The 11,846-nt window shown below is 39.9% G+C and overlaps 1 protein-coding gene across 3 annotated transcripts in view; it reads right to left on the minus strand.

The window, feature by feature from the left end:
* The window catches only part of FAM133B (family with sequence similarity 133 member B), a 42,033-nt gene extending 31,313 nt beyond the window's left edge, over positions 1-10,720 (minus strand). For 2 of the 3 annotated variants that reach the window (XR_003987191.1, XR_003987192.1), the window contains exons 1-8: positions 10,483-10,692; positions 6,601-6,698; positions 5,839-5,917; positions 3,886-3,960; positions 3,684-3,716; positions 3,204-3,272; positions 2,525-2,620; positions 1,821-1,868 (exon numbers count right to left, since the gene is read on the minus strand). Coding sequence is in view for 1 of the 3 variants with exons in the window: in XM_030444756.1 (XP_030300616.1) it covers positions 1,821-1,868; positions 2,525-2,620; positions 3,204-3,272; positions 3,684-3,716; positions 3,886-3,960; positions 5,839-5,917; positions 6,601-6,698; positions 10,483-10,506 (522 nt within the window). In the remaining 2 variants the exon portion in view is untranslated. Of the gene's footprint in view, positions 1-1,820; positions 1,869-2,524; positions 2,621-3,203; positions 3,273-3,683; positions 3,717-3,885; positions 3,961-5,838; positions 5,918-6,600; positions 6,699-10,482 lie in introns of all 3 variants that reach the window. The other variant, XM_030444756.1, reaches the window with a different exon arrangement.
* Positions 10,721-11,846: the final 1,126 nt, after the last annotated feature.

An 11,846-nucleotide genomic window follows, 5' to 3' on the forward strand; every position in this document is an offset into this window, starting at 1 on the left:
TTGTGAGTAAAGTCAGGCCTTCCAACTTTTCTAGAAAACTTCTGCTTTCAACTTAGACTGAAATAGTACTTCTAGATTTCTAGGTTGTGAAATATTTTACATATTGTTGACATTAAACTAATTACTCATCATCAACAAATTACTGTACCAGTTTTTAAAATATTTTTAGTGGAAATATTTTTCTGCATGTTCCTTTTTTTTGTTACCAAGATACAATAGCTTCACAAAAGTGAAAGGAATAACACTACTGTGTTAGTATTTTATTTTAAATAATAACACACAAAGCAGTAAGCATTGGAAAATAAAGTGCTTCACCACTTTTAAATACTACTGAGTAAGCAAAGATGTCTCAGTGTGTGCAAACACTGTAGCTTCAGACTCTCGCTTTGTTGATGAAATTAGAAGAAAAATACTCCCTGTGTATCTGTGTCCAATCAGGACAAGCTGTCCCTGCTAGCTGCATTTCAACACTTCATATAAAATCTCTGTAGATTTAAAGGACAGACTCTTCTGGTTTTTTTTAACGCATTTTGATGCTGCACGATATTGCTTGGAATGAGCTACTTCTCCCTGTGCCTCCCCTTCTTTTACTCTGCAACAGGCAAGGTGTTCCTAAGACTGAAGCTACTTTCTTACATTCAATTTCTAAGGCCAGAAACTGACAAAAAAAACCCAACTTGCTAATCATCTTTTTGTAAGCTGTGATCACACATCTCAGCAGAGCTATTTAGTCTTTTATAGCCATCTCAACCCTTTTCCAAAAGTACCCATAAAAATATACATGATGCAGGCCATTTGAGAGTCAAGGCATTTTCAGATAGGGGAAGATCTCTTGTCCCCAGATGCATTTTGCTGTCAGAAGACCTGTGAATGCAGCATTACAGCTGAACCTGGGGGCTATGACAGACACTTGGTCTTTGAAGAGAAGCTACTCAAAGTTAAAAGAAGTTCGTAGGAAACGGAAACTGTGAAATGGTGGCAGGAGCAAGGAAAAAGAAACCAAACACATTTGCTTTAGGCAATGGAGAATGGAGAATTTGTACATCTAAGTCAACACTGCTGACTGGAGTAGTAGAGGTTGATTTGATAAGAAAGGTCACTGGAAAGAAAGTCTCGAGTAGAAATAACTAAAATGTAAATCGACAAGATTATCTGTATTAAATATAATGGAATTAAGAAAGTCCTCTGGTATGTGTACAAAATGGTGAGGTGGCAAGAAGGAGAAAGGATCTTCTTGTGCAGAGAAAAGACAGAATAAGGTTAATTTTTATTAAGCTAATACATTTTTTCTTGCAATTTTTCACAGCCATCATAAGGACAGTATCTGTATTTATGGCTACATTTAGATAAATACATCGTGTGCTTGATGTCCCTTAGTTTACAGCAACAAGCCAGTGCCCTACCAGGCATGCCACTGCAGTGTAATCACACAGACTCATCACATCAGCACAACTGCTCAGGATACAACCCAAAATACTAGAATGCAGCTGATCTACTATAGTAGTTTAGATACTCATAATAACAGCAGATCCAGCAGTTCTCACTAGCAACAATAACTAAAACAGGAGCTGAATCCAACTAAAAGTCCACCTTAAACTGGAGGTGCTGAATACTTTCTGACTGTGTAGTTTTGGACAGAAAATTTCTATAGGTGTAAATTGAGTCATTCAATATAAAACAAAACAAAAAAAACCAAACAAACACAAAAAAAACCCCAAAAATCGTTTTGTACGATCAAACAAAAAACCCCACAAAAGACCAGAGTTCTATTATGCCTATAATATGCAGTTCGTATGTAAGTACTTCAAATGTAAGAATACCTTCTCTTTTTCATAATCTTCCTTTGACCTTTTCTTTTTTGTGCTGTCCTAAATAGAAAGAAAAACATGAGACAATTATTTCAGCAAAAAGGTCAATATTGCCAAGGCAGTCTAACCCATTGTTTTGGGGTTTTTTTGTCTGTTGAAGGTCATTCTACAGAGTTGTTCCTTCTGTCTTGCAGTTAATGAGAAAAATATGAATAAGCCATAATTTTGACAGCTGCTAACTTCCTGAACCAGCAGTGTGAGAATTACTTGAAGTACAGGCAGAGAGTCACTGGAAAGGATATGAGCAATGGCTACTGTAACCATATCATACATCTGGCATGTAACAGTCTGGAGTCTTTATTCTCTACCCATGTCCATCTCTGTTGATTAGGCAAGGGTTAAGCAGATACTTCCACAGAGTTTGAACAGTAAGGGTATCTCTGTCATAGTAGTTTTCAAAATCCCATTAGCATAAAAATTCATAGGTGTATGCAAACAGTTTGTCATCACAATTTATACTAATCTAAAGATCCAATTTAGATGTCTGATCTAAAGATCAAATTATTTCTGCCAGGTGGCCAGTGGAAGTGTATTCCTGATTGCTACACTAAGAATGCATGGCTTTAAATTTGGAAGATTAAAAAGATATCAACACGTAAAAGTCAGAAATGTTTATGTCTTTATAACAAAGATCAAGTAAACATCTGGATATCTACCTTGCTGTCTGAGTCGGATTCAGAACTTGAACTTGTTGAAGATTTCCGTGAAGAGCGGTATTTCTTCTTCCTTCGTTTCTTCCCCTGCTTTTTATCCTATGCAAAAATATTGTAGGAAAAAAGAATAATACAACCCTAAATTTATTCTCACTAGAATGACAGACTTAGATTAAATGTAAAAAATAGGGAACACCAAATTCATAAATGTTATCATGTTCTCTGGAGAGATAAAGTATAGTACAATTGATTCTTTTAGAAAAAGACCTTCGTAACTCTTCTGCATTTAAGAAAATATTTAAAAATTCAGGTTCTCTAGATTTCTGTTTATTATTTAGATGTGAGCTATAGAAACAAATTATCTGTAGCAAAGATTTTTGCTAAAAACTAAAACAGTATGTTTGCATTTTTGTGATTAGATAGGGGATTCTGTTGAAAAAACATTTAATTTTATAACAGGAATGGATCCAGTTTCCAAGCCTGACACTCAAGATTTACACTGTTCATAAAGAAATTACTGAACACATGCGTATGTAAAATTCATAGCTTTATTATATGTACCAAATGCATAAAAATTTAAGTTTTATGCAAACCAAGCCCTCAAACAATATTCTAAAATATATTATGAAAATCAGAGTTAAATAAGCCTTGTGAACAAAACATCCAATAAGGTAGTTCTTACCTCATCTTCTGAATCAGATGAACTGCTGGAAGAATCAGAGCTTGATGAAGAAGAGGAAGATGAAGACAACTTGACCAAACACAACAAAAAGTAAAGCTTGTGAGATGCAGCATTTTGTCTGGCAAATTGTCAAAGGTCCATTCAAACACTTCCTTTAAAACCTCTTCATTTGCAAAGCATTATCAGTGATATTTTACTCCCAAGAAACTGGTATTTATTTATTTTCTTAAGTAAAACTGTAAAAAATGACTTTCAACATTTTTCGTTTAATTATTTGTATTTAATGCTCTATTCCTCCCTTTAAGCAGAAGTAAAGTTCTCCTTGTAGAGAATGCAATTCACCCCTTTCAAACAAAAATAAGACAAGTTAACAGATAGATTCAAAATTACAGCTAGGCTTTCTTTCCAAGAGAACGTAAATGACAACTAGGAACAACTTTAAAGCAAAAGAAAACTCAGAAAACTGAAAATTTTGCTCACCCTATTAGATTTCTTCTTTTCCTTTTTCTTTTTCTTAAAAATAGAATAAAACAAAGGTTACTTTGGTATCATGGTCTTTTGTTGTGGATTTAGTTTATTTACTTTGATGCTGATTTAAAAAATTTTATGACATTTGGTATTGGCAGCATCAATTATAAATCCAGTTCCAAACACAGATGGTATGAAATTGAAAATAACTTACCTCTTTCTTTTTGGAGGAACTCTCGCTTCCACTCAGCAATTTCTCTCTGTGTTTTTCCAGTTCTTTCTTCCAATTCTGAAAACAAAACCAAACAGAAACAGTGACATGAGTGTCATTTACAAAGAGCATTTTTTAAGAGAGCTTTTTCAAAATCTTGTCCTCTACCTGATATTATTTAGTTTTCACAAAACCCACAGCAAATAAATAGCACACACTGTTAACCAGGTCTGTAATACATTTGATTTTACACAAGATTAGTACTATTTGAAATATGATGTTACCTCACACCCTAATGTTCAAGTTGTTTGGATATGAGAGATTGTTATTTATCTTGAAAGTCACCAATTGTGGTATTTTAAGTTCTGTATTACAGTGTTCTTGCTAGGTCACTGCAGAAAGCCAAGGCACACTACCAGAAAACTGCGATTTTGTCTATTTTGTTTGAAAATCACATGAAGCAAGATTTCAAGACCAATTCTCCTGGCCCTTCTTCAGTGCATGGGTGTCTGTAGTGTCTGTTCTGTGCCTTGTCAGTGTCAACGACTTGAATATTAAATTGCTATGCACATCTTTTTAGAAATGCCCACGGCACAAACAGAAGTCTCTCATCTCTCCTTTCCAATCCCTCACAAGCTCCCCAGGTCTACTTAAAATCCTCCCTTCAAGAACTCCAACACATCCAAACCCCCTGCATCAGACTCAGAGGCTGCTAGCTTCAGCCTGGACTTTTCCTGCTTCCTGTGTCAGACACACCTTATTGCTCCCTTGTGCACTTATTGTTCTGATCCTCCCTTTCCTCACCATGAAGCTGTATTGATATTCCATTGGCAAAGCAAAGATAATCCACATATTGTGGAAGGGACAGAAATATCAGGAATGAAGCTTACACCTGTGCAATACCATATGATACATAGATGCCCAAGTCAGCATACTCTGAATTAGCTGAACAGCACTGCCAAGGGCCATGGCACCTTAGTCAGGATACAGTACTGTGTGTTATGTGTTTCCATGGCCAAGGCAGCACCTTACACAGAATTGCAGTGGGCTGTCTGCTCTGATATAACAACTACCTAGAGCTACCTGAGGGGTTTGTAACAGCTGCCTGGGTGTTATTAGGCACACATTCTCTTTAAATTATTTTAAGACTAGAAATATCACATCTTTAAGAAAAAGCCTGTCTGTCAGTTAAACAGAAGACTTAAAAGCTCATTTGGAGATTTGTACTCTTTTCAGCCATTCAGAGATTTGTTCTTAGGAGCTTTAGGAAGATCTTGGCTATTTCACAATTCCCTGAACCCCTTCCTATCTTCTATCCAGGCTAGTTTCAATTACTTCACAATAAAGATAAAAAAAGGAAAAGAATATGATTAAATACAAAACCAAACTCATCAAGCTAAAATTCACAGAGCACAGCAAAACCAATCCTTTCAGAACAGGACCCCATCACCCTCCACATGCTAGTATAACTTCTGAGGCAGTAAGGCATAGCAAGAGCAGAGGTACTGCACCCTGTCAGCAGCCATGGAGAGTAATATGCTTCAAACAGAAACTTGCACACAATAATGAAGACTACTGCTTGAAGCTTACCCCAAGATACCAGAACCCAAAAACGAACAGTTAAATTTATCATCTATTAATTTCTTCCTATGTATACAACATGAGTTATATCTGAAATTTTCTTCTGTAATAGCAATCTCCAGTAGCTACTGAACACAAGCATCAGAACAGCTGCATTTATAGTAGGGAGTGAACCAGCAAAGAACATAACCAGCTTAGGATGAGAGAGAAAGAAGTGCTTTATAGCTCCAACACAAACAAACCAGAACATTTACTCCTGAAAAGCTTGAGTGAAGTGAAATGTTACAGGTATTTGGTGTTGCTAATGATAATGGAGGAAAAGTAGCATATAAGATCAGAAAAACCAAGTATTAATATACTAATAACATTACCAACCTCATTCATCTTTTCTTCAAACTCAGCCAAGGCCCTGGATCCTTTCTTTTTCTTTTCTAATTGCTCTTTCACTTCTTCCCTACATAAAGAAGATGGCAGATCACAATTTTCACAATTAAAAATACCTTCTTAAGTGTCTTAACTTTTTGTAGGGTTTTTTAAAGTTTAGCTTTGGCTGAACTGCAAACAAAAAGAATGAAAGCATCTTAGATGTTATGCATACGGTGGCCTAACCCTAATAACTTAAGTACAGTAGCTAAATCCCTCCCCTCTGAAGATCTAAAGCTAACTAGGTATATTGCTCTCTAATGTCTTACAAGAGAAGGCAAAATGGACATAAATTAAGTTGCTGATAATGTATCAGTGATGATTTTGTTGGGCAGGATAAACTGTGTTCTGGAAATATACAAGCAAAATGTTTTTCTAGAGATCACTTTGTTTAAAAATGAAATATACCTGCATGCTTTAGGTACTGGGATTTGTGAAAGAGGCAAAACGATGCATGTTCTCCTGCTCTGAGAAACTATTGCCAAAATATTTAAACACAAATAAGATACATACTTTACAAAATCAAATTATATCAGTTTTATAAAAGGAGATTGAATATGTATTTAGAAAAGAACACCTTGGCCAGAGACAAGGAATCTTAAAAAAGAAATTAATGTCTGTTGTGGTGGGGAGGTAGGGACCATGTCATCTTAGTAGGAGGAAATTAATCATTTTCTCAAAAGGTCAGAAGGCCAGACAAGTACTGCCACTTACCATGTTGGTCTTGGCCTGTTCAAGTAGTCTTGTATTGTTGGTCCTGAAGTTTGGGCAGGACCTCGAGCTCTGGCCATAGCTATGGGATTCATGTAAGCCTTGAATATGAAATAACAAAAAGAAATGCAGTTCATCAGCTGTCCTATCATGCCAAAATCTGTCTTTATTTGTTCTGCACAGGAACTTTTTTACACTCACTGAAAAATAAATCTGACTTGTTTCTAAAAGCATCAAATACTTAACTAAACTAAGCTGATTTATTCTGGCAGAAAGACTCAGGTAAGTGATTCCAATTTGAGTTATACTGTGGCAGAAAGAACTCATTCACAAAGAGACCATGCTCCTTACAATAATTTCCCTTCCTGAGTAATGGTTTTGCAAACTGAGTACAGTATCACAACTGATGAAATAACCTTCCTTGAGATATGGAAAATATAATTTCAGCTCTTACTCTCTGGGACAAATGATCTTATGCCTTTAGAATTCTGCTCAAAATTTGTGATAGTAGATTCAACAAATTCTGCATAAAGTTTCTTGCTGTAACAAGCAAGCCGTGGTGCTACAACTCTGCATGTAGAAAATCCTATGGCATAGGTTATTTTAGGGAGGAAAAAAAATTTAAAATTCCCAAACTCCCAATGTTATGAAGTATTTCATCTTTCCAACCCATTTATCCTCTTCCTAGTCAGTCTAAAAAAAACCAGATTATAAAAGATTAATTTAAAATCTATAATCCATAATCTATATCAGTAACTAATGGAAAACCCTAACTTAACAAAAAATTCTTCAATTTAGTTTCAACACCAATAACATTTTGCTTCATGTGAAAGGGAGATCCATGTCTCCCCTTACATTATGGTATCTTATCACTATGTCATCCCAACATTTTGCAATTTATTTTTGCCAAACGTAACACACTGTTCTTCTCACTGCCCACAGTTTGGAGAGGAGGAAAAAAATCAACAGTCAAAACAATGACTAGCTTTGGTTGCCCAATCTGAGATAATTTAAAAGTACAACATTTTATAGATTCAAAGTAAAAATTCAACCACATGTGTAGCTCTTCCATGTCCAACACTGCTTTATAAAGCAAGGGCATAAAGTAAGCATTCGGAAACCACCACACACAGCAAGTGACCATTTGTGAAAGCTGTCAGAAGCTGCTGCTGCATCCCCTCCTGCTCCCCCCATTGTAGAAGTAGTGGCCACAGCAATGCCAGGGTTCTGGACTGTACTGCAAGCAGATTGGTGGACTTCACTTAGGACTACATTTAGTCCTGGAAGAGGGACTCCAGGTTCTGCCTGGGATGGCACAGACTGGAGGAAAGCACTCCTCAAACTGAATTTGGCTTGTGGTCGATAGGATGGACAACACTGCAGCAATCCAATGACTCTTTCAAGTGGACCATTTTATGACTCAAGCTGACTTTGAAACTCTAAGGGTGACATTTGCTGCCATTTCTTGGGCCTTTGCTGTGTGTCTTTAATCCACACAAAAAGGCAAAGTAACATAGGCAAGTAACACTAAAGTGTACCAATTTAGACCAGTTTGATCTCATCTTCTCTTGTAACCACTGGACATATGTGCATGTATACTTATACCACCTAAAGATACGTGTTCACATTAATAACTCTAGCACTTTACTATATTACAAAAATTCTACATTTTAATTCAGCTTCAAGTGGAAAAGAATTTTCTTTAGCAATGCAAGAAAGCAGTATTTGAACACTGTTTTCATTAAACAAAGGTAATTTCAATGTATTAGATCTGCTAGAGAAGGCAACAGAAATATAATGCCTGACTTGGCTTACTCCAGTGAACAAAGTGAGTCAACTCTTTTGGTTACCATTCAGTAGTTCATGTTTGAAAGCTCTAGCTTTTTACATAATAATTATTCTTATAAACAATGTTAAAAAAAAATTAGCTACTTTCTTACCTAAGCTAAGCTGAAATGAATACACCACTCCAACAACAAAACTACTACCTGAAAATGACCCCAATGAAGTAGCTAGGAAGCTTCCTCCAGTCAGTGGTTTGCTTTAACTTTCCAGCAGCAAGCACATAATGACTGAATACTGCTCTATATTCCACAATTAGGAAATTCATGTCTTAAAACATATTCTTATAATTTCAAAGAGCTTTATTTATGAATAATTACTGTGCAAATAAACATTTCTTACAAGTATTCATACTATTTTGCCAAGCAGCTTGTCACTGGCCAGAAAGAGCACAGAAATGCACTCTCAATAAAGGAAGTGCTTGTCTCCACATTCATTTACTTCTTTTGGCAGCTTGCTCAAGCAGTTATTAAAACATATTTGTTGTACAGCTTCCATGCTCATGAAAAGCATAAGCCACCTTCAGTCAGCCAGGGTTCTCTGGGCAAACAATACAAACTGTTACTGCCTTGCAAGTATCCTTCAGATGTGAAAAAAAAATTATTTTCCATCACTGGAAAATTTGACCAGTCAAAACAATAGTGTATTTAAGAAGGGACATGGGAAAGCAGTAACAGGTGGAAAGCTCTACGATCACAGAAGAGAAGCAAAGGCTCCTGCATTGTAATTTGTATTTACTAGCAGCCATCATGGCATGATGAACATAGAAATACAAAGATTTGCTGGCATTGGCAGGTGCATCCTAACTATCATATTAGAAGACAACTAAGAAAAAATAATTAGATTGCAAAAACATCACAAGAGGGTAATAAATTTCAAACAGAGCCTCGGGTCCTGCAGCCTAACACTGTCAACTCTTCCTCAGTAGACGATGCTTTATTGAGGCATCAAAATAATGATTAAAAGCACTTAGCTATCCCTGCGTATAGTGCATACGTCCACTATGTCTATTACATGCTATTTCATCAAGGTAAGCAAAGACATTGCCCTGATGGATCCGAGTACTTGTTTATGACTTGTTTTTAATCAGAAAACTCATTAATTGCAAGCTTACAAAGCCAAAATAAAACATTAGCTTAAGGTGAATGGCTAAATGGTATAAAAAAATCTTAAATAAAAATAAGTGGGTCGAATGTGGTAACAGTTAGGTAAGTTAGGCTGTAATCAAGTGTGTTTTGTGCCTTCTGACTGCTGGCTCCCGAGGCCAGTGGAGCGCTGCGTAAAGCTAAATTTGAAATTGCTCAGGTATAGCTGAACGCCAAGTTTAAGGATCAGAGCTACTCCAGTGAATGCTGCAACTCCCACTGGGAAAATTTTATTTCTGTAAGGACCAGGCCAGCATCTTAATCATCTTCGCTTAGCAGATCACAAGGCAGGCATCAGTCACGATTCTTGCCGGATCTGACACGGCGATCAGAGCTTCTGCCAGAGAGACGCGGGCATGCCCTGCTCACGCCACGGGACACCCCCCACCGCGGACACCCACCCCTCCACCCCACGCCGTGGGGCCTGGAGCAACCCGGGCCCTGCTCCCCCGGGGCCGCGCACCCCGGCCGGGCGGGTCCGCAGGGCAGGGCAGGGCAGGGCCCCCTTTGTTGCCTGGCGGCACGGGGGCCCGAGGTGGGCCGGACCCCCGTCCCGACTCCACGCAACCACCCGGCCCTCGCTTTCCTCCCGCCCGCTGCGGCGCAGGCCCGGCATTGCGGGGCTACTTTTCTCCCTTGAGAGGCGACAGCCCCATTCTCCCTTCCTCCCCCCGCCCCAGCTCGGGCGACCGGAACACGGGAAAAAGGCCGGACAGGCCCGCTTAGGCCGCCGCAGCGGTGCGGCTGCTCGGGCTGAGACAGCGCCCAGCCCCCCACAGCTTCCCGCTCGAAGGGGGAGGCCCTCTCGAAGGTGCCACTGCGGCGGATCCCAGAGACGGCCGCCGGGCTGGCCTGGCCCAAGCAGCAGCCTCCCCGCTGTGCTGTCCGCGTTACTCACCACCCGGTTGTCCCGCTTCCCCATGGTGCCGCCGAGGCCCTGCGCCGCCTCCCGCCGTCACCTCAGCCCAGCCCAGGGCCCGTTCCTCGCACCCGGGAAGCCGCTCCGCAGCCGCCCCGGCTCTGCTCGGAACCCAGCAGGCGCCGAGCTGCGGGGAGCGGTGATGGCGGCGGCCACGTAGCGCCGCCTGCCGGGGCCGCGGCGGCGCCTCCACGGCCCTCGCCGCCCCAAGCGCCTCAGCGCCGCTCCGCTCCTTCGCGGTGGGGCGAGGCCTCGCAGCCAGCGACGGGAGGCGGAGGTCGGGGCGTTCGGAAGGGGAAGGGCCGATGAAAGGGAGGGGTTTTGAGTGCAGGGCGTCGGTTGGGGCGGTGGCAATGGCGGGGAGCGTCGTGGTGGCGGTGAGGGGAGAGCGGGCAGGCGGCCGGCAGTGTCAGAGCCCGCACCCCGTCCCTTCCTGGTGGCGGGAAAATGGCGCTGGGCCGACCTTGGGCTGGGGGGAGCTGCGGAGATCTCTAAAGGCTGAAATAAAACCTTAAAGTTGTGCTTGTGTGCCAGGACACAGAGCCCGGAGGAGAACCGCCGGGAACAGACATCCCAGGAGAAGAGGGAACTCCGTTTTGAGGGGGTTTTCTCCGCTTGGGGTATCTGGTGGTCAGTTACAGGTGGAACCACATGTGGTGTTTCCTTTTGCTGTCAATAGATGCATGGACTAAGGGAAATAGTAGCCTATCCTGGCATGGAGTTAATTGAAATGGGTCTCTATTTGGGTAAAAAATGTTAAAAAGAAAAAAAAAAAGGAAAAAAGGTGCTTATTCATCAGTCACTAGCTATCTGCACTGCAAAATAAGGATCGTTATAATGCTGGTCAGGTTAATTGGTGCATTAGGTTAATGCAAATTGTAAAGTAAGCCTGAGAGTTACCAGGATCCATTGACTCAGAATTTCAGATGTCCTTTTATTATAATGTTACTGTTAAAAATTACTCCACAATAGTTTTTAGACTTATAAAAATGAAGAAAAATAGGTAGAAAAAATGGGTGAAGCCACAGGTATTTGTGGTACCAAATTATTCAGTATAACAAAGAGCAGGTTATGAGGAACTAGGAGAAAATTAAGAGAGTGACTGCACTAGAATTGCAAGTAAACTTTGCTCAACTGCAGGTAACTTTTACTATTGAAAATTGCAAGATAGTACAAAAGGGAATAACTTTAATTCCTCGGGAAGCAGTTGGTAAGTTCTAAAACAAGGATGGCTGCTTTGGAAACACAGCAGACAGAAGTTCTCAATAAGGTGCCTGTGATGCTGGAGAAGTACATTGAAGACAGAAGAAATGAATCACACTAAAATTTATATATAAGGAAAA

This window comes from Calypte anna, chromosome 2 (genome assembly GCF_003957555.1).
Source record: "Calypte anna isolate BGI_N300 chromosome 2, bCalAnn1_v1.p, whole genome shotgun sequence".
Classification (NCBI taxonomy): domain Eukaryota; kingdom Metazoa; phylum Chordata; class Aves; order Apodiformes; family Trochilidae; genus Calypte; species Calypte anna.